Source organism: Acomys russatus, chromosome 3 (genome assembly GCF_903995435.1).
Source record: "Acomys russatus chromosome 3, mAcoRus1.1, whole genome shotgun sequence".
Lineage (NCBI taxonomy): Eukaryota > Metazoa > Chordata > Mammalia > Rodentia > Muridae > Acomys > Acomys russatus.
In genome coordinates this window covers 49,112,238-49,135,630 of record NC_067139.1, presented here as the reverse complement: position 1 = coordinate 49,135,630, position 23,393 = coordinate 49,112,238, and the positions used below count along the sequence as shown (strand labels likewise).

The following is a 23,393-nucleotide window of genomic DNA, read 5'->3' as shown; positions in this document are numbered from 1 at the left end:
GGACTCACCCTCTGAAATTGTACGTCTCCAATAAGATGTCATGGTCATGATCATGGTGTCTCATCACAGCAGCAGAAAGGTAGCTGAGGTGCCAACACAGTACAACAGGGAAAGAATAGTTGTGCTGACACATTGTACCGGGACTAGATAACCACAGGCAAGAGAGTGAAGCGAACCTACCTCTGCTGTATAAAACATTAATACTACATGTCACAAACATGCTGCAAGAGTAGGTAAGACTCACATAAGAAAACTGGCTCTAATTTTTAATTAAATGATACTATATCCGTGTAAGCAACCAAAGCAGTTAGTCAGTACTCATTATAATCAAAAAACAGTATGAAGAAAATAAGAGAACCCACAAAATGGGAGAACACATGTACCACCATGTAATTTATATGGGTCTGTTACCCAGAAAAAAACAAAAGCTCTTACATGTCTATAATAAGCACACACAGGAAACGTGAACAGAGAGACAGGAAACCAAGTTTCACTAGACACAGGGGAAAGTCAGAACAATGTGCAACAAGATACCACAGCTGCCACAACACTCAAAAGGACTAGCAGCAGCAGCAGGGTTGAGAAGCAGGGGGACTGGAGCCTTCACACATGGCTGGTGGGAGGCAAATGGTGCAGTCACCTTGGAAGGCAACTTGGCAGCTCCTCAAAAGAATCAAACCAGTTACCAAATTGAGGAGTTCCATGCCAGGCCACATTCCCACCTACAATCTTTCAGGCAGGACCCCTAGGAGTTAGGAGGCTTTGCCTGGCAGACTTTGCAGATGGTGAGGAGCTGTTGTGGGCATGGCAATCACAGTCCAGAGCTGTCCCTCCCCGACCCCCTGCCCACCAGCCATGCATGTAGGCTTGTCTGTATTGCTTGCACAGCTTCTTCCATTCTGCATAGTCTTTCCCTCTAGGAGCTTCTGAGGCAGGTCTTCCAAACATGGGTGATACTTCTGTACTTAATAATGAGAAGTTGCATGCTGAGAAGCATATAAATGGACAGGGAGGGGGGACCCCAACTTCCAGAGAGTGTCTCCCTTTGGGGAGGAAGAGAAATATAGGTGCAAGTGTTCAATAACGTTCTTTCCTTTGGGCCCCACTGCAAATCTTCATGCATGCATGAAACATACTCTCGTTATACTGACTGCCCTTGGTTGCCCTGACCTGCCTGTCCTCCTTCTTCTTCCTTGGCAGTGCCCTTTCTTTACTTTCGTCTTGTCTTTTCTTTTATTAAAAAATTTTAAATAAATAATATAATATAATAAAACAGAATGTATTTGAAACTTAGTATATCTGAATGTACATTTGTTATGCTTACAAGATATTTCACAGTGTAAAAGAATGAAAAATATTGAATGGATAAAGTAGCTAGTAAAATATATGTAATTTTCACTTTTCTCTGTATGTTTATTCATATTTTTCAAATTCTTTTAACCAACATTGCCTTCTTTTATAATGATAATAAACAGTGCAATATATTTGGTGGCTTTCCAAAAGATATCATTAGTAGAAACCTTAAGGCAAAAACTATTTTCATATGCTTTAAAATGAATTAGTATCAAATCTCATTTTGGTGTCAAAATCTCCACAGGTATTTTCAATAGTTCAGTGCTGAGAAATGTTTTTCCTTCAAATGCAACCAACATTCAAAAGGTAAAACGTACACATTTCTGAATATTAACAGCTAGTCAGGAACCGAAATGTAGATCATTCATATCAACAGTCATTCCTGTCAAGTAAAGACCTTCAGAAAACATGATCTCAAATAACCCAGAACTGTCTAAATGCTCTTGCTCAAGCTATTACTGTAAATTACCCTGTATGGAGCTATATTTAATGGCATATACATACACACGTGCACACACACATAATATACATACATACATACATATACCCACATGCTTACACATATGCAGTGGCCAAAAAACTTTTAGTAGTCTCTTTTAGAAGCACAGTTTTTAAAAATTGGCAACACAGGTGGGTGACACCCTGGGGCTCACTTTGAGCCTCTTCTTCCCTCTTGGCTTCCTCTGTATTAAAGCAAGTGACCTCAGATTCTGGGTTCCAACTACACAGGTACCTATTTTCTTATAGTCAGTTCTCTGCTAGCTGTAGCCCTAGCTCCTCCTGTGTCCCCAACTTTCCCTCTATTTGCCTTCCTGTCATCTGTATCTCATCCCCCCGTCCCCTGACACCTCATCTCAGCCTCTTTTGAGACCTCAATGGGTACTCAATCCATTCCTGTTCATTTATAGACCCATGGGGTGTTTTTTGGTCTTCGACATCAATTCCTACATCATTCCCCTATGGAAAGCATTGTTCCTAGTGCTAGCTGCTATTGACCTCAGCAAAGATCTTTGTTCCCTGATGGAAATTATCTTGTTGCTGTTCTCCTAGATTTCCTTCTTCCTGTCTCCCCTTTCTTCTCTCTCTCTCTCTCTCTCTCTCTCTCTCTCTCTCTCTCCTCCTCTCTCTCCTCTCCTCTCCCTCCTCTCTCTCTCTCTCTCTCTCTCTCTCTCTCCCTCCCTCCCTCTCTCTCTCTCTCTCTCCCTCTCTCTCTCTCTCTCTCTCTCTCTCCATTAAATATCAAACTGCCATCCAGTCTTCAGCATGAGTCATTTCACAAAAATCTCTACAAATGTTAGTCATTCTGTGTATATGGCTCCCGAAGTCCCACAGACAATGTATTGAAGGCTTGGTCCATGGTAAAGCAGTATTGAGAGATGAAGCCCTTGGAGACTTTACTGGTTGGTCAACTGAACACAAGCTAGAGTCATCAGAGAGAAAGGAGCCCCAGTTGAGGAGGTCATGCATTCTATAAGAAAGTGGACTGAGCAAGCCACATGTAGCAGGCCGGAAAGCAACACCCTCCATGGCCTCTGCATAAGCTCCTGCCTCCAGGATCCTACCCTGTTTGTTTTCCTATTCTGAATCCTCCAATGATGGACTATGATCTGGAAGTATAAGCAAAATAAGCCCTTTGCTCCCCAACTTGCTTTTTGGTCATCGTGTTTTGTTGCAGCAATAAAAACCTTAACTAAGACAAGAATAATTGGATCATGAGGGCCTGATCTCCTTGATCATGTATTAATAGTTTATTGAGTTATTGGGAGGTAGTGGATACTTGAGGTGGGGCCTCCTTAAGAAGGCAGCTCATTAGGGATGTCTTTGAAGTGTATATTTTGTCCTTGGCTGCTTTCTCTTTGCTTCGTGGCCACCATGAGATGAGCAAGCTTTGGACTTGCTGTCCACCATGCTATTTTGCCTCACTGCGGGCCCAGAAACAATGGGGTCAAATGACCACAGATCGAAGTGTCTGGAACCATAAGTCAGAGATGCACTTCCTTTAAATTGGTTTTCCCGGGGTTTGCTCGCAGCAACAGATGCCTGCCTAACACATCATGTTCCTTATTTAGACACGATGCCTTATTATTTTAAAAGCAATCAAAAGTCAACATATTCTGAATTAAATGATGTATTTCTCTTTCCCTGCACATTATATCCTCCCAAGTCTCCTAAGGGCTATGTATGCTGAGAGGGCCCAGTGGAGTCCCAAAGCCCAGGCCTGTGACTGTGACCTTGTTTTCAGGGTATGGTCACATTAAGGTCAGGTCGCACTTGGTCCGGTACATCTAATCCTGTATGAACACTGTCATATCAGACAATACTGAATGTGCCTGGCACACAGAGGCAATGCTGTGAGATGACGGGGTGGAGAAAACAGCTCTGCCACCTACCTGGCCTTTCCTTTGTCAGCTTATTCCACAGAGACTCCCATTTTCTAGCATGTCCATCTATCTAGCTCACAACAGATTCCTCATTCAGCACTGGTGAGACTGCATACCTTCTGCGCTATGCCTTCTGCCAAGTGCTCTGCTTGGCTGTTCCCTACATCCATGGTACTTACTAAGGGTTGACTAACAGGACCCAGAAGTGGCAAGTCAAGCAGGGCCTATGTGCAAATGTTAACCACTAGTAGAGAAAATGATGACTCTTATCACAAACCACCAAAGCTCCTACATACAACCACGAAAAGCACAGGATTTAGAAATAGATTATGCTCAGAAAATGCTATGATACTTTGAAAGGTGTGTGTGGTGCGGGCGGGCGGGTGGGGATCCATAGCCATGCCTATTCCTCCCTACTCTGGTGACAGTGAGAGAATTGGACAAAGCACACCCACCATGCCCAATCTCTTAATTCCTACTGTGTTGCATTGAAACCATTACTGCCCCCACAAAAGCTCTACAGCTCATCTATACAGAAATAGCACATGTTAAAGGCTGCTGGGGGCTCTAAGGTCTGTGTGAGGACCATGGAGTCATCCATGCCTGAAGGCTGTGTGGTGAAGAAAAAGCAGCAATCAAGATGACACTGCCCCAGGAACAGCACATGCCACCAAGAGCAGACAGTGAGTACAAGACCTGATCTGTCACTCTCCACTGCTACCCTTCCCCTACTGCACCATGGAGCCTGTCCCGCTCTGCTCTCTCCCATCTTCTACTTGCAAGCCCAAGGCCTGCAGAGGTTAAGCAGCAAAGATCCCCACCCCCCTTTTTGATGATCTTGGAGTGACATTCATCAAGTATAACCGTTCCCTCAAATATTGGAATTTTATTCAGTCTCAACAGTCAGAAAATATGGCATATATTTACAGAAAAGACTAGAAAAGAGGAGAGAAGACTATTGTCACTCTGATATTTCCTGTAAATACACCATGTAGGTCTCCACATTGTTCTGGGTCTGGCTGAGCAGCAGCTGTTACCAAGTGACCCACACAGCTTCTGCTGGAGTCTATGGGACACTTGGGGCACCTGGCACACAGACAGCTAAGTCTGTATAACACAGGGCCATTTCTGTGTCATTCCTAGCCAACTCTGAAGATTAATCAAAACTCTAAGTGAGCAGAAGGGAATTCTATGAGGTCCATTGTTAATCATCTGCCATTAGCCAGAAATCCCTAAGAATAGCACTATCCAGACAGTCGGTATCTTAAACATTAAGATTATAGCTTTTATTCTTTGTGGATGAGAAAATGAAAAGGAAACAACTGAAAGGAAAGGAACCAGTCTAACATATATATCCCAAGAAATTTTGCTAGCAATTAATCTCATCAAATACAGTCCTGCCAAAAAGTACTACCTCCCAACAGATCCCCGAGTACAGGCGAAGGTGCGAATTCCCTCATCTCCAGCAGGCCCTTCCACTGTCTGCATTGCCCATGAGGCTGACCTTGACTTGCAGCCAAGAGATGCATGGTAAACAGTGCCTCTCACTGGAGCAGTTCACAAATTTAATATAAATGCACCATGGAAACATTTCATCTCCATGACTGGAGCTTAAACAGAGAATGACAATTTTTCTATAGCTGCATGCAAGATGATGAGAACGAGGGTCCTCACCCTGTGCCATAAAGTGACCATCTTGCCAGTTTCCCTGCAGAGTTTGGAACAGGGGGGCAGAATGATAGACAGTGTGATCCATGACTAGTCAGTCAAAAGGCTTGAGAGTCCAGCCACACTAAGTTTACACAATCTAGCCAGCCAGAGAACCCCGTTGCCTTGAGATGGGTTCTCTCACTGAACTGGAAGCTCTTGAGCTTCAGGCTAAGAGAGCCGATCATGGAAATCTTAGCATCTGCATATTTCTAGCCCCAAGTGCCAGGATTATAGGGGTGTGAGCATGTGTAATCATTCCTGGATTTGTATGTGGGTGAAGGGGATGCCAACTTCAGTCATGTTTGCAGAATCATCTCCTCAACCATCTTGTTTGTGTTCTCCAGCTCGTAGCGATGGTGAGTATCAGCACAGGACCAGGGCAAGACTGGACATCTCAGTATTCTGTTATGGCAGGACTAAGGGAACGTTAGCTCCTCTCCATCATCCCCAGCAGACAATGATAGCTGCTCTGGGAGGGAGGAAATATCCTCATGAAGCATCATGTCCCTCTGAATATCCATACTTTTGGTGGTTCCTTGGGGAAAGAGAGATTTTTTTTTCTTCAGTGTAGCCACTAGTAAGGAACCAATACTTCTGTAAATAATTTGGTCATCAAAAAAAAAAAAACAGAGGAGGGAAAGAGGGAGAAAGGGAGAGAGGGAAGAAGGATAAAGGAAGATGAAGGGATCAATTGGAGCAGAAAGCAAACAGAATAGGTTAATAGAGGTTAATGTCACACACACACACACACTCACATGAAAATGCCATAGTAAGGGGGTTGGAGACAAATCAGCGCTTTGGGGAGCTAGCTGCTCTTGCAGAGGACCTGAATTCAGTCTCTAGTGACACAGTCAGCAGCTCACAGCCACCTGAACCTTTAGCTCGTGGGAACCCAACATTCTCTTCTGAGCTGTTATGCACTCATGTGCACAAGCCTTCTCTCATATACACTTTCCCTAATAATTTAGAAATAAAATATTTGTAAGAAATAGAAAATGTCATAATGAACCCCATTACTATGTATAATTATGTATATACACAAAAAAAGAATTTTTGTAATCAAAACTTGAGAAAATTCTTTGAGAAAATAAGGCTGCAACGGGATCCCTGGTCACTAGGTTTTCTACATATTAGTGAGTATTTTGCTATATAAAGTATTGTATTTTGTGATGTGATATTATCAGGCAAAGCCAAGCTTGCTTTCTGGTTTGCTATATTTGTGATTTTGTTTTTAAAGCAAAACTATTAACCCAAATGCTACCTCTTACACATCTCACCATCTCTGTTTTCTCATGGTGACTCAGGGTGATGAATCCTCCTGTGTTTGAATCCATCTTCCCTCCCAGGTCTCTAATTGTTTTTTTTTTTTTTCTTTCTCTCTTTCTTTCTTTTTCTTTTCTTTCTTTCTTTCTTTTTTTTTTGTTTTGTTTTGTTTTGTTTTGTTTTGTTTTTTGTTTTCATTTGTTTGTTTTGTTTTGTTTTTGTTTGGTTGGTTGATTTCGTTTGGTTTGGTTTGGTTGTTTTTCAAGACAGGGTTTCTCTGTGTAGTCTTGGCTGTCCTAGACTCACTTTGTAGACCAGACTGGCCTCGGACTCACAGAGATCTGCCTGCCTCTGCCTCCCAAGTGCTGAGATTAAAGGCGTGCGCCACCTCCCCCGGGTTACAGATTTATTTATTTATCATGTATATAGTGCTCTGCCTGTATATACAACTGCAAGCCAAAAGAGGGCATCAGATACCATTATAGATGGCTTTGAGCCACCATGTGGTTGCTGGGAATTGAACTCAAGACTTCCGGAAGAGCAGCCAGTGCTCTTACCCTCTGAGCCATCTCTTCAGCCCCCTCTGTTTTCCAAACACCCACTGTAACCTCCTGCCATACGGCACAACTCCAGCTCCATTTTCTCAATGGACCAAAATGAGACATGGACCAAAGCAGAGGCCATGGAATACTTACTGCTTACTGGCGATATTTTCCAATGTTACTTTTTTTTATAGGGTCTCAAAATATATTCTAGTGGCAATGCCTTGCCCTTTAATTACTTTCATTGTACTTAACTACATAGAACACTTTTTGATACCCTAGCTTCCAGGCTATGTAACATCGCCAGCCCCGAACAGTAAGCAACCTGTGTAAAGTGATGCTCTGAGAGATTCCCCCTTTACCTGTCATGAAGATTGGTTATTGACTGATATGGGAGGGACCAGACCACTGTGGAGAGCAAGCCAGTGTGCAGCACTGCTCCAGGGCTTCAGGTCCTGCCTTGGCTTCCTTCAGTAAGGAAGCTTGGGGATTGGGATGTGTGAATCAAAGAAACACTTTACTTACCAGGCTGCTTTTGTTAAGCAAATGAATGCACCCCATTTTTCTAATCCACTACTTTATGGTCCCTAAGGACCTGACTGGGAGCCCATTTGAGTGCAAAGCCCAATCCAGGCAAGTTCACAAGCATGGCACACTTGTACAGTGCCAGACTCCATGTGCCAAGGAGAACCAGATGATTCTGAGTCACAAACACAAATTAAATTCAATCCCAAAGTCTTGATGTTTCTTGCTGTATATCAACTGTCACCTGCTTGTCTCTAAGGATGGCTTTAATGGGGCCAGGAAAATTGGCATTATAGAGTGACATCATATGGTTTTCATTTGTATTCAAGCCAAATAACACCAACTTTCTAAGAAGAAATCAAGTACATAACTAGATAAAGTAATTATGGTGATTTTGTAAAGGATAATGCAGTCTCTCAATTACATATGATTATACAGAGGCCTTTTCTGAATATAAAACGTGTGTTCTTGCTCTTTAGCGAGAATGATAAAAAGCAGTGGAGAGGAGCAGGGTCTTCACAGAGGGGCCATCCTGCCTCCAACAGATCACTCAGTGCCATAGTAGCCACCTGTAAATGAATGGAATGACTTCCAGACCAGTGAAATCAGCAGTGGGGGTAGGGAGGACCTTCAAAGTGTCTAGGTGATGCCAGGGTAACGGCACTCCTTCTAACCATGAGGGTTTCCTTTGGTGAACTTCACCTATCAATACAGATGAGTATGTCTGCAGAATAAGAGGAAGGTTTTAGATTTTCCAAGTGGATTAAAGACCTCAACATAAAACCAGAGACACTAAATCAGTTAGAAGAAAAAGTGGGGAAGAGCCTGGAACAAATTGGTACAGGAGACAACTTCCTGAACAGAACACCAACAGCCCAGGCCTTAATGTCAATAATTAATAAATGGGACCTCATGAGGCTGACAAGCTTCTGTAAGGCAGGGGACGCTGTCAACAGAACAAAGCGACAGCCTACAGACTGGGAAAAGATCTTTACCAACCCTACATCTGACAAAGGTCTAATATCCAAATTATATAAAGAACTCAAGAAATTAAACATCACCCAGGCCAAATAACCCAATTGAGAAATGTGCCTCAGAACTAAACAGAAAATTCTCAATAGAGGAATACCGAATGACTGAGAAACACTTAAAGAAATGTTCAGTGTCCTTAATTATCAGAGAATGCAAATCAAAACAACTCTGAGATTCCATCTTACACCCATCAGAATGGCTAAGATCAAAAATTCAAGTGACACCATATGCTGGCAAGGATGTGGAGAGAGAGGAACACTCTTTCATTGCTGGTGGGAATGCAAACTAGTACAGCCACTTTGGAAATCTATCTGGTGCTATCTCAGAAAACTGGGAATAGGGCTTCCGCAAGAACCAGCTATTCCACTCCTTGGAATATACCCAGAAGATACTCCATCCCACAAGAAGAAACTTTGCTCAGCCATGTTCATAGCAGCCCTATTCATAATAGCCAGAACATGGAAACAGCCTAAGTGTCCCTCAGTAGAAGAATGGATAAAGAAACTGTGGTACATTTACACTGTGGAATACTACTCAGCTATTAAAAACAAGGAATTCCCAAAGTTTGTTGACAAATGGATTGAACTAGAAATGATCATAATGAGTGAATTAACCCAGAAGCAGAAAGAGTCAAATAGTATATACTCACTTATATCTGGACACTAGCCAAAGGGGCATGTCCCATGAAAGTCTTCGCTTACCAGGAAGAGTGGGACAGAGGGGAAGACTTCCTACTGGGACTCTAGGTAAGAGAAGCATGGGAGAATGGGGAAATAGAAAGACCCAGAGGGTTCTAGAAACCTACAAGTAGAACATTATGACAGGCTGATTTGGGCCCAGGGGTCCTGCTCAACCTATGGCACCAGTCAAGGACAATACGTGCAGTAAACTTCAAATCCCTACCCAGATGTAGCCAATGGACAGGACATTCTCCACAGTTGAGTGGAGAGTGGAGACTGACATTCACACGAACTCTGGTGCCCCATATTTGACCACATCCCCTAGATGGGGATGCCTGGTGGCACTTAGAGGAAGGACAGCAGGCTACCAAGAAGAGACTTAATACCCTATGAGCATATACAGGGGGAGGAGGTCCCCCTCACTCACAGTCATAGGGGAGGGGAGTAAGGGGAAAATGGAAGGGAGGGAGGAATGGGAAGATGCAAGGGATGGGATAACAATTGAGATGTAATATGAATAAAGTAATAAAATATATTTTTTTAAAAAAAAGAAGTTCTTGGCCTCTCATGTAGTAAGGTCCTCTCACTAGAAACCAAAATGAGGGGCTGGAGAGATGGCTCCACGGTTAAGGGCACTGGCTGTTCTTCTAAAAGACCTGGGCTTGATGCCCAGCACCCACACATAGCTCATAATGCTCTAATTCCAGCTCCTGGGAATCCAGTGCGCTCTTCCGGCCTCCATGGCTACACAGACACACATGCTGGCAAACAACACATAACGTACACAAAATAAAAATAAATTGCTAAAATTTCTAAATTATGGAATATGATTTTTAAAGGACCCCAAATAAAAGAAATAACTATCTAAAAACTAGACAAGCTAAGCCTAGACATGTATGGTAACTTAATAGTTCTTTCATCCATTCCTCTAAGTGAAAATTTGTATATTATTCTGCTGTTTATGATCTGTGTCTAACTTTTTTTTTTTTTAAATCCTTTCACTTGTTTTCTTCTGATCTTCTGTTGTCATTTTATTTACCACATTCAGGCTTGTGTACATACTTTCCTAAAGTCTTAATCTGAAGAAAAACCTATATCCCAAAGAACAAATCAAAACTGTCCTTGCAAAGCATCAGTTAATGTACAAAAATTTGATGCCTGATACACCAGACCAGTGTCGTGGAGGAGGCAGGGTAGCTGGCAGAGAGGTACAAGGGCCTAGGCTATTACTGCCCACATTAAATTAAGACTCCTTCACTTACAAGGTGTGTGACATCAAAGAAGAATTCTTCGCCTCTCCTAAGATTATGGAGGAGAGTCATCCTGATCTCACCAGAGTCGTTGAGGATTAAAAGGCCGCACTGGTCAGTGTCTGCCACTTAGTCAGCTCTGCATACGTGTGAGGTAAGTATCAGCTAGTAAAGCTATGCGAAGAGCAGTAGATAGTCAGACAGTACAGGGACACCACTCTATGATCTCTAGAAGGTTCTATTTAGCAGCTTCTGCTTGAATTCAGGAGACCATGTGACCTATTCCACCAAGTCTTTAAGATGTACTTAGAATTTAATTTGTGCAATTAAATTCTCAGTTGTCTCAAAGTCCTCGTCTATCTAACCTAAAGGAGATAACAAAGTCCCCCTCGCTCTGTTTCTCTCCCCCTACCCCAGGGTGCATGTGTGTATGTACATGTATGTGTATGTGTACATGCGTGTGTGTGTGCCTGTGTGTTAATGTTTATGGATTTCTAAGCAATTGGGACAAAGATTCAGCTTCAGCTTAATGGGTGGCTGCCAAAGATGTGGGCTTCTTGTTATTATACCCATACTTTAGACAGGGAAACTGAGTCTAGCATTGTGCAGTGGATTTAAAGCCAGACAGTCTAACTCCAGTCTGAGCATCCTACAGCTAGCCACTCACCCACATCAGTACTGTACCATTATTTTGCGGGCACCTCCCTTGCAATTTTCCTTGGTACTATGTGTCAACAATAGAGCAATGTTAGTTTCACTAATTCCAAATCCTTCCATGTTTTATCTCTAGTCTACTCAATTCCATTATTTGCTGTCCCAGGAACTGTGGAAACTCTAAAAGTAAATAAATAAATTAATTAATTAATTAATTAAATAACACAGACCTTGCCTTCAACACTGACACTCTAAGACTAACAGTGCTCACTTGAGGCTTCATAGAGTGCAAGCGAGGTAAGTTCCATGAAGCCACTTAATCAGCACACCAATCTCTCATATGCTGTCGTGAGGCACGCCTTGTTCTCACTTTAGTTTACTTCACTTCAAAACATTTACTAAAATTCTGTCGGTCCCACAGTAGACCACTGAGGCAGTGGTATGCAAAGGCTCATGACCATGCAGCTGAGATGGGGCTGCTCCCCACTTACGGTAGGTTGCACCCTGTATGACCTTGTGCATTGAAAAGATTTTACATCAAAGATGCATATCACAACTCACATGGTACTACGTGGCTACCCAGAAGCTGGCAGCCAGCCTTAAGCCCCAACCCAGCATCTCAAAGATGCCTTACAGCATATCAGAAGCCCAGGAAAGGAAAAAGTTCAAAATACAATTCCCATTGCCTTGTTGCTAAGACCACACACTGGGGACCACATGTATAATATAAGGTCAGAGAGAGGCAAGATGTGGGAACTGGATCTACAGTGACCCAGAAAAACTGGACAGAGGTGGTGTGTCAGGAGAGACCAGAATGAGGAGGGGAAGCCAATCCCGAAACTATCTGAAGGTGAGGGATTCCAAGGATGGACCCTTTGGAGACCTGAAGAAACAGTGAGTGGGGAGGAGAATGCTGATGGAAAAAGTCTCAGAGCAAGAAAGCAGAACATGACTCCCAATTACGAGGCCCACCTCCCCCTAAGGATTTATTGTCAGATACTATTTGCTAGGAGAAAGGGGCTCCTGAAGCCTCATGGCTCCCTGAGGATTTGCGGTTGCTATGGGAGGGAGAGCCTTTGTAGCCACTGGTAGGCTGGCTGTGCTCCTGTAAGCAGGCCTAAACTCATGCATCACAAAACAAGGACACAAAAGCAGAAAGGAGATGAATTGGGAAGAAGAAGAGGGTCAACACATGGAAGGAGGACAAGAGAGGGGGTTGAAGGGAGAATACAATCCAAATATATTAAATATATATGAAAATGTCAGGATGAAACCCACTATTATGTATAATTAATATATGCCAATAAAACCACATGGAAGACTGGGAAAACTGTTAAATGATAAACACTTTCAGCAAATACCAGGACATAAAACCAACAAACAAAAATCAGTAACTTTTCTATATACTAATAATGAACTTGCTGAGAAGTAAATCAGGAGGAAAAATCCATTCACAGTAGCTACAAAACAATAATAATACATAAAGAAATTTACCTGACCAATAAGGTAAGGGGCCTGTATAATGAGCACTTTAAAACACTGTAGAGGGGCTGAAGAGATAGCTTAGCAGCTAAGAGCCCTGTGGCTCTTTCAGAGGACCTGGGTTTGGTTCCAGAACAGCCACATGGTGGGGACCTGGGGATAACTCCAGGTCGAGAGGGCCCAGTGCCCTCTTCCAGCCTTTACAGGCACCAGGTACATGTGGAGTGTGGACATGACTTGCAGACAGACACTTATACACATTTAAAAAAAAAAAAAAAAAAAAAAAAACCACTGTGGAAAGAATAATGCCAGAAATCACTGAATTGCTTGTGAACTTTATGGTGGAATCGTTCACATTAGCCCAGATAGACACCAACATGTCGACAGATAAGTTGATGAAGAAAGTGTTGTGTGTGTGCACGTGCACACATGCACGATTGTGAATTTTATGCCACTGTAAAGAAGAATGAAATTGTGACATTGTCAGCAAGGAAGCCAATGGAACTGGAGAACGTTACAGTCGGCCTTAGAAAGATGACTCTCGTATGCTTTCTCTCACTGCAGAATCTCGATTTGAGTGAGTGAGAGAATATATGGATGGCATAAAAGTAGAGGGGGGGCTGTGAAATGAGAAGAAGAGGTCTAATGAGAGGGGAGGGATGACAGGGGTGGGGTGAAAAGACAAGTGCTTTTCTCATATGCAGAATCTAAATTCAACTCTATACTCATAAATATTTATACATACATATACATGACGTGAGAACAAAAGGGACACAATTTGGGGAAGGAGACTAGTAGGAGTTGAATGAGGAGGGGAATTGGGGAAGGTCTGAGCAAAGTCAAATGAGACATATAACACACATGTATATACATATACATATTTACATATGCATACACTTGTTTACATATACATATATGTGTACATGTATACATACATGCATGTATCATAAATAAAATCAGCATTTTGTACACTAAAACCTAGTACTATTATATTTAGTATTCTAAATTTAGTTCATTCTCTTGGCAGTAAAAGTGTAATATCGAACAATGACTAACTGAAACTTAATTCTCATTGTCATGGAATTTTGGTCTTGAGATCTGCTGAGACCAAATGTATGAATAATCAATATTTTGTGACCTAATTATGGCAAGATTAAGCACTGAGTGGGCCAGCCTTGTGTTTCAGAAGGTAATCATGAGGATCAGCTCCAGTGTCTTAGATCGGCGCTATCTGTCCATCTTGTTGTGAGTCAGTTTCCAAAGCAAAAGACAAGCCGTTCTAGTAAGACAGATAGAATCCCACCCTCTGCGACCATGTTGCTGAATGCTTCATGAAGGGACTTGACAAGGCAGCACTGTTGCTTCCAGACAAGTTTGTAGAATCCTCTAGATCATTTTTATCTCTCTTCCTAGGATTCAATGTATAGCAGTTGGATAGATTGGGGGCAGAGGGGAACTGTAGGCTTCTTGGTTGGTTTTTAAGTGAGAGATCAGGATATTTCTCTGAGAATACATTATCTTACTCTCATACGTGTTCATACGGGTAGGGGCCATGTGGCAAGCCACTTAACAGGCTCATGTTGAGAAAACAGCTGGCAAAGGAACTTTTGCAGTGTTTGCAATATGCCACAGTGCCTCTGTTCATCAAAACAGAGCACTCACTTAGCCAGACCCTGGGACAGGGGTCAGAGCACTGGCCTCCTCATCTTCTCCAGGTGCAACAGCATTGACACAGTCCCTGTCATTGTCCAGCTACAGGGCAGGTAAGAGGGCACAGAAATCCTGCCCGAGGTAGGAAGATAGCAGGTCACTGCCTGCAAGACAAGGAATGGGACTCCTCATTGTCCTGTGGGCAGCTTATTTCTTCATCCATCTGTAGATTTAAGTGTCCAGGACTATTTCAATCAGAAATTAGGGAAAGTAGCCCCGAAAAGGATAGAGATGGGTTATAAATGGGCTACCCTCTGGTTGTTGCTTTAAACACATAATGACACGCAATTCTTTTTATGTGAACTACCTAGGAACACAACACTTACTAAATACTCTTCCTTTTTTAATTAGATTTTCTTTGCAAGCCAAAAACAGTAATCCAAAATAGTCAAGCGTGCTATTTGAAAGCCATAAAGCAATCATCCTTACCAAGAATAGAGGATCGTTCCCACCACAGACGTGAGCTTACTGCTTTCCTGCTTTTGCTTTGCCAGGCCAAAGTCAGCTACAATTCACAAAACAGAGTAACGAGTTACTGTCTTTCCCCAGGATCCACAGTCCCTAGCTGGACATTCTGCAAACTAACCAACACATTTCCCAGCTGACTGCTTGCCCCTCCCTGTGTTGTCACAAAATGCCCCCCACCCCAACTTCTGCTTTGTCTGCTCCCAACCTATGTTCACACACACTCTATGCTTCTGTGCTTTTCATTCTGACATGAGGTGGTTTATCTTCTTAAAACAATCTAATGTAAGTCTTTGCTAACTAAGCCAAATGGAAGTCTTGACTGATCTTGTGATTTTGTTTTCACTTTAAAGTTCTCAAATGAATAGGAAGACTATAGGGTTTTAATATATAGCTTCTGTCAAAGCTGCATTTGATTTATAAAAAAAAAATAAAAAGGTGGGGTGTGATGGCTTAGCCTGTAGTCCCAGAATTCAATCAAGGAGGCAAACAGCATGTGCTACATAGTAAGATCCTGTCTTAAATGGAGGGGGCAGTAAAAGAAGAAAAAAAAAAAGATGGAGAGAACTTAAAATGGACAGCTGGAACTGTGAAATAATGATCTTAATTAAACGTGCTATGGTATACTCCTCTTTAACAAACTGCAGGTAGGAAAAGTAAATGATCATTTCTAAATATAGCTGGGCCTTGGGGAATGGATCTTTGAAGTCTCAGCACTTAGGAGCTAAGGCAATAATGTCGAGAGTTCAAGGCCAGCCTGGGCTACATAGTGAGATCCTGTCTCAAGGAAGGAAATACCTGAAAGAAGGAAAGAGGAAGGACAGAAAATGGAGGTCAGGAATGAGAGGGTGGTGTAGGAGAAGTGAAAGGTGGGAGGGAAGGGGATGGAAAGAGAGAAAATGGTAGAAGTAAAGGAACAACCATTATGAAGTTCGGAGAAGCTGAAATTAAATAGCATCCATTGGCACTAATTTACCATATCTGCGAAATAAGGATTAATATAGCATAACAAGGTAAAAAGTACAACAGTAAAATTAAATAACTTGATATTAAAATTTTATATATTATATAAAGCTATGTGCAGCACAGTGTTTAATAACTAATTGTGAGCAGCCGAAGAAGCCTTAAGTGAATTGTGAAAAGCAAATGAAGTCCTGAATGAGTGTATATTGTTGACATGGGCAAGAGCCAATGCCTCAGACCCATGGGAAGTTGTCAAAGCCTCCCTCTGGTCCGAGTGCAAATGTTAGCAGTGAGTGCAAAAACAGCAACTGCAGCTTCTTTCTCCCAGATGTTGACAGCCCAGACTGCTGCCCACGGAAACCTCTGCCTAAGACAACCCCGTCCTCCTGAGCTGCACACAATAAACAGTCCAGAGGTGGGGCTCTGGGTGCCACTCCAGTAGCATGCACACAGACCACCTGACCCAAGCTTTTCTGCATTTGTGTGTCTGTTTCTTCTCTAGTGTCTGTCCTTTCTTCACTCCTATGCCTTCCCAGTCAGATTTTTAGAGCCAAACCACACTGGAAACGGAGTGTGATCTTTTGTCCTTGTTTTTATCACTTGACACATTTCTGACCCAGGGTCTTCTGTGTCTCCAGGTGCCATAAAACTCACTGTGTAGCTAAGAATGACCTTGACACTCTGGTTCTCCTCCATCCCCCAAGTGCTAGGATGATGGACCTAAGCCTCGGTTCCAGTTTATGCTGAGGCTTGAATTCAGGGCTTCTCCATAGCCATTTCATCAGCTGAGCCACACAAAAGCCCTAAAATAACATATTTTTGGTGAATTCAGAATTGTACATGTTTTAGGGTATGTTGTGATAGTTCGATAGATATATTGATATCTATATATCATATCTATTAAAATCAAGATAATTTCTATTTTTTCTTATTTTTTTATTTAAATGAACTTTACTGTTCTGTTGTTTTGTTTTGTTTTTGAAACAGGGTTTCTCTATGTAGCCTTGGCTGTCCTGGACTCACTTTGTAGACCAGGCTAGCCTCGAACTCACAGACTCCCTCTGCCTCCCTGTGTGCTGGAATTAAAAGTGTGTACCACCACACCTTGCTTAAATAAACTTTTAATTGATGCATAAAAAACAAAACGTCATAAATCTAAATGGAGTAATGTTATACTTTGATCTAGTATACATTATATGTTTAAATCAGATTAAATAAATACTTAAAAAATATTCTAGCCTTCTGAGTTCACAGTATATAAGAGCAGCCTGGCTTATTTTCCTGTCTTTCTCTCCCCTCATCTCCTCAGTCTCTGGTCAACACTACCCTTCTCAGTTTATGTGAGATCAGCATCCTCGTCCACCCGAGGGGCACTTATTTTTCTGTGCCTGGCTTGTTTCATGAAATGATCTGTGTCTGCCCATGTTGCTGTAGAATAGACAGGATTCTTGCGTACAGCTGCATAATATTAACTGTGTATCCAGGCTATAAGTTCTTCACGTATCCATCAGTTGGTGGACACCTGGCTGTCTCCATTTCTTACCTACTTGAACTCTGTTGCAATAAACAGGGGCTACAGCCAGGGAGTGAAAGGTCTGGATGCGATCATAGGGTAGCCCTATTTGCAATGTTTCAAGGAGCTTTCTCAGTGTTTGCCATAATCATATGGTTATTTTCACGCTCCCTTCCTCTTCCCAGCAGGGAGAAAATAGCCACTTGTCTATTTACTTTAAGTTGGTATACAAAATTACTTTTAACCATTTTTTTATGGTCATTCTTTACTAGGGCAAAATGCCCTAGTAAATTGGCATTTTCCTGCAGATTAGTGATGTTGGACCTTTTAAAAGCACCTACTATTTATTTCTACATGCACTTAAGAGATGCCTACTTTCCATGGGATGTTTGGGTTTTGCTATTGATTTAGAGAGCTCCTCATGTGTCCTGAATATTGTCTCTATGGTACATTGCTGCTCATCGTATTTCCTCCTACTCTCCAGCATCTCACCACTGATGATCATTTCTTGGGCTTTCAGTTTGATGGAAACCACGTGTCAGAGCTTTATTTGTCTCATGTGCTTTAGGGTCCTATCTAAAACATCCCAAAGTCCTCAAGCACTCCTCATAGGGTTTTTTCTATTTGTTCCACCCTTACCTATATTATTCATTTTGGATTGGTTTTGTAACTGCTGAGAGGAGTTTTCTATCTTATTCTTTTGCAGGTAAATACAGAACCATTACTTGTCATTCAAAAGACTGTCATATTCTTATCATTTTTGTCAAAATCCATATGTACATAGATGTATATAAATGTATGTATTTCTTTTTAGACTCTCAAAATCATTCCATTGGTCTATTTCTATGCTTTGATTACTACAGCTTTGTAATATATTTTCAAATCCTGTAGTATAATGCTCATATGACTAATCTCCTTTTATAGACATGAGGAAACTGAGCCTCAGAGACAATAAGCAATTTGCTTAAATGTTTTACAGAGAGAAATCAACAGTCAGATATTAATCTTATGTCAATCAATTCTTAACAAAGCACAACAGTGACAGCAAAGAAAAGAATTAAGCCTCAATTGCTTTTCTGACAAGCCAGTCTAATATTAAAGGAGTGAATCATATCTGCTACACACAAATGACCAGTCATTGGACTAACATGGCTCTCAAAAAAAAAAAAAAAAAAAAAAAAGACTGAGAGCAGCATCTCCAACAAGCAAAAACAAGAAGACTGATAAACCATACACAAGCCCATCCAGCCAACACATAGGGCAAAACATAATAGGTGGAAAAGAGTTTCATCAGACCATGAGACTGTCGGGCCTCTTCAGCGTTAGAAATCACCCAGAGTAGGTTACCAGGCTTTGACAGCGGGGGAGGGGGGCTGCCAGGGGAGGACTAGAGTTAGGGAGATGGCTTGTTTGATAAAGTGCCTGCTAGACAACATGAGCACCTAACACATGCGAGGGCCAACATCAGGTGAATCCTCCAAGTTCACTGGCCACATAGTTCAGTCAAGTGTTCAGCCTCAGGTACACTGAGAGACTGTCTAAGAAAATAAGGTGAAGAGTGACAGGGGAAGGCAATGACTGTTGCTCTCTAGCACACACACACACACCAGTACACTGTACACACACATGCACACACATAAACTGTACAATGTACACACACACACACACACAGCTACATAATCATCACAGTAAATGCACACAGAGCCCCTGGTAGTCTTTACTCCTTTCGGCAGAGTAGAAATACACTGGAACCTCCTTAACCTCGTAAAGGGCATGTATAGAAAGAAGCCCGTGGCTGACACACTAGTTCACGCTGAAAGACTGAATACTTTGTTTCTAATTTCAAAGCAAGCCAAGAATGTTGATGCCATAGCAGATGTCTACAGTCCCAGCACTGTGGAGGCTGAAAAAGGATGATCGTGAGTTCAAGATGAGCCTGGGCTACATAGTGAGGTTCAGGATCATAGTTTCAGAGACACATGGTAGGTCTTGTCCCAAAAACTAAAAACTTAAACTTAAAAAAAAAACATAAGTCAGGGCTGGCCACTCACATTTCCACCAACCATTCCACAGCGATTGCAGCACGCTTTTCTGCGAACTGAACCTTCAGTTTCTCTTGCAGTACAATAATTAGATCAGGTGATGAGGGTATGTTTAATTTGACTTTTTAAAAATGTAGATTAGTGTTTCTTCTCAAAGGAACTGTTAGAGGACCCCAGCTGCTGCACCCAATCTTGTGTTGGACCTTGCTGCGCTCCTACAGGGTCCCCGGAGCGTGCGATGAGAGCCCAGGGCAGTTTTCAGCTGCATTTCACTTGCAGGTAATGATTTATGTTGCTGCACATTTATCATATTTATTTGATATCCATGAATCTTTTCTCGGTGGAGTTTCTGGGCTTTTAGTTTTTTCTTACTGTTCATTGAATATGTGTGTGTGTGTGTGTGTGTGTGTGTGTATGTGTGTGTGTGTGTGTGTGTTTGTATATGTATATATATACCCATATTTACAAGTGTGTGTATATATACATATATACTTGTACATGTATGCATATATGGTTCATCAGTAAATATATATTCATACATATATTCATACACACATGCATATATATGTATATATATATACAATGTATATATGTGTGTGTATGCATATATATGCATTGTAGACCACACAACCAGGAAAACTGGCATGGAGCTAGAAAGAGGTGAAGAAGACATGTTCAAACCCCAAAATCTCAATCTTGAGATTGGCCAGAGTAAGGCTCACTCCCTTTGTGCTCTGTGCCAGCATGCCCTACCTCCACAATTTTCAGAGCAGTCAAGTAGCCTGGCACCTGTATTTCCTCTCCATGTAAATAAAGGATTTCCACCATCTCAGCCCCAGGCAATAACGTGAACCTATGCTGAAAGTCCCTCCTCAAGGTTCATATGGGCCTTGTTCACTCAGAATAAAGAGCTCAAGCTGTTTCACTGAGTATCTTCTGAGATATTGCTGTTTCCTAGCTGTAAGCTAAAAGGCTGTAAGAGTTGAAGAGCTGACCCTCGGACACCACCCCCTCCATTCCTTTGTCTAGCATCTCCTGGTATCTGGGTGCTCCAAATGGAAGAAGTGGACCCCAGGATGAGCTATTGCCCAAAAGAGCTGTAACACTGAAACCTCAAAAGACTCCCCCAAGCCAGCACTCCCTGCATGAGCATCCTGCAGACTCCACCACTCCAGCTAGGCTTCATCATTCCCAGCCCAGTGTGCAGCCACAGCTGGGTGCCCTGAGGGAGGAAGTGGAGCTCAGAGCCACATACACACACATACACACACACACACACACACACACTATACACCACACACACACCACACACATACACACCACACAACACACACAACACACACACATACCACACACACACACCACATATACACACACACCACACACACACACATACACCACACACACACACATACACACACCACACATACACACCACACAACACATACACACCATACATACACACCACACAACACACACACATATCACACACCACACACACACACCACACACCACACATACACACACACCCCACACACCACACACATATATACCACACACACCACACACACACACCACACACACACACCATACACACCATACACCACACCACACACACACACACACCACACCACACACACCACACACACACACAATCTCTCCTTGTTCTGGAGCTTGTCTTTCCATCCCCTTGCTTTCTGTTTGCATTTGCAAGGCTTTGTTTTCTTCTAGAAATGTTATAATTTAAGTGTTTGGGGTTTTGTCTTTTCGTATTCTTTTGAGACTGTCTCACACTGTAGCTCAGACTGGCTTCAGACGCATAGCAGTCTTCCTGTTTCAGTATCTATACTGCTGCAATTATATATGACTTGAATTAAATCTTTTCTATAGATCTCTGATCCTAAGTTAACTTTCAATTTTTACGTAGGCTACCCAGATGCTAATTTTTGGTATCAATTTGACTGTGCTAAAGAACACCATCAAAACTGCTTTGTGAGACAGGGGTGGACCCCTAGAATGTTTCTCCTTTCCAGCTACCCTGACAGAGAGCTTTGTAGTGGAAGATACTAGGAGAGATGCAAGAGGAGGAACATGGCTAGCAGGGTGCCCGGTGCAGCTCACTCCCCTACGGGCAGCCACGAAGTTCTTTGCTGGAACCCACCCAGCTTCCAAAAGGTCTCCCAGCACTCAGAAGACTGCATATCGGCACCAGAACACAGCATCAGCAGCTCCTCAGCTGGAATCACAGCACCTCGAAGAACAGGATGGTCCATAGCATTCTACCAGCCAGCTGTTGTCACAGGCATCCCAGCAGAAGCTTCTCGGTACAGTCCACTGGCACTGGTCAAAGAGGCATAGCAGCATCTCGGGGGCTTCCTGCTCTGCCTGACCATCTCACCCATGCAGTTTTGAAAACATCCCTCCATTGTCTCAACCATTTGGAAAACACTCTGAACTCCAATAGGTAGATGTTTGGTTGGCATTTTTGGCAACTTGTGACTACAGCAGAGCACACCGCAGTTGGGATGAGCTGCTAGAGTGCAGAGACTCTCTTCTGATTTTGGCATGTTTTCTAGCTCTGTCAGAACCTACCAAAGAGGCCACACCAAGAAGATAATCTGTTCCAAATGATAGGCCACACAGAAGAGAAGCAAGATACTCACACCCACCAAAGCCAGCTGGTGCCAGCTTTGTGACAAAAGCGATCCTGAAAACCCACCCTCCAGGCCCGTTCAAGGTTTCCCTCAATGCAACCAGCTGACTGCTTCCTTCAGATCTATGACAGACCCTGGACCAGAGCCACCCAGTCAGGCTTCCTCTGTATCACTCACCCTCAGAACCCAAAAAACTATTTATTGTTCTAAGCCTCCAAATTCTCTGGAGTTAGACTGCCCATCAGTAGGCTCCCTAGGCCATATCACCAGCACCAGGGATACAGAGCTTGACTCCTGTACTCCTGGCCACTGTCCCTTCCCTGAAACCATAGTTCTTCATGTGAAGAAACACTAGAGACAAGGTCAAAATTTTGCGGAAAGCTCCTGATAAATATGGAGAATAAATAACAAACTTTACCAGGCTACAAGATCAGACATGGTCTAGATTTTCAAAGAGCTACTTACAACACATGCCATCAAAAGCTTGACCCTCCTTCTAAAGGCCTTTCTCTATCCATTCATCCAACTGAGGATCAGCCACTACTGGAAGTTATGCTTGTCAATATGTAAATATCTGTTTAGCATCTGGTGTTCTCTATGAGAGTAAAGGCTGGATATTGCTTGCTGCTGTTGGATGAGGTATTACACATCTGCGTGTACAGGGCATGTGTGTGCCCAAATTTATGTAGTGTTTTCCATTGTCCATAAGCTAGATAGCTTGCTGAGCTAGCATACATTGGAGAAAGTTAGAAAGATTAGGTCAGCACTATGTAAAATAAAAAGTATACTCCAGCAATATTTTTAGGGAGATCACTATACTTTGAGCATATGTAAGCCTTGGCTAACTTAAAAAATAAAATAACGTAGAAAATCACCTTATGAAAACTGATTTTAAAAGGTAAAAACCAAGAAATGTTACAATGATTTTTATTCATGCCAATCCATTTAGATAACGGCATGAGCTTAGACAGATGTTCACAAAAAACACAGATAGCTGAGAAATGCTTAAATAGCAAAATCGGAAGCTGTTTGGCCATTGGGAAGTTTTGGTAGCAGCAGGCGATGTTTCTGCTGCTCTTTCCTCATTTGTGTCAACATATGGGGAAGAAATGCTTTATTTCTGAAACCACACAGGCATCTGGGTGCCTGAATAGGAATTCAATGCTGACAACTG

General features: G+C 42.4%; 1 protein-coding gene across 1 annotated transcript in view; it reads right to left on the bottom strand.

Moving 5' to 3' along the window:
- Positions 1–23,393, bottom strand: part of Nek10 (NIMA related kinase 10) — a 180,826-nt gene that overhangs the window by 90,411 nt on the left and 67,022 nt on the right. The window contains exon 23 of the mRNA XM_051140001.1: positions 15,012–15,087. Coding sequence (XP_050995958.1) covers positions 15,012–15,087 — 76 coding nt within the window. The remainder of the gene's footprint in view (positions 1–15,011; positions 15,088–23,393) is intronic.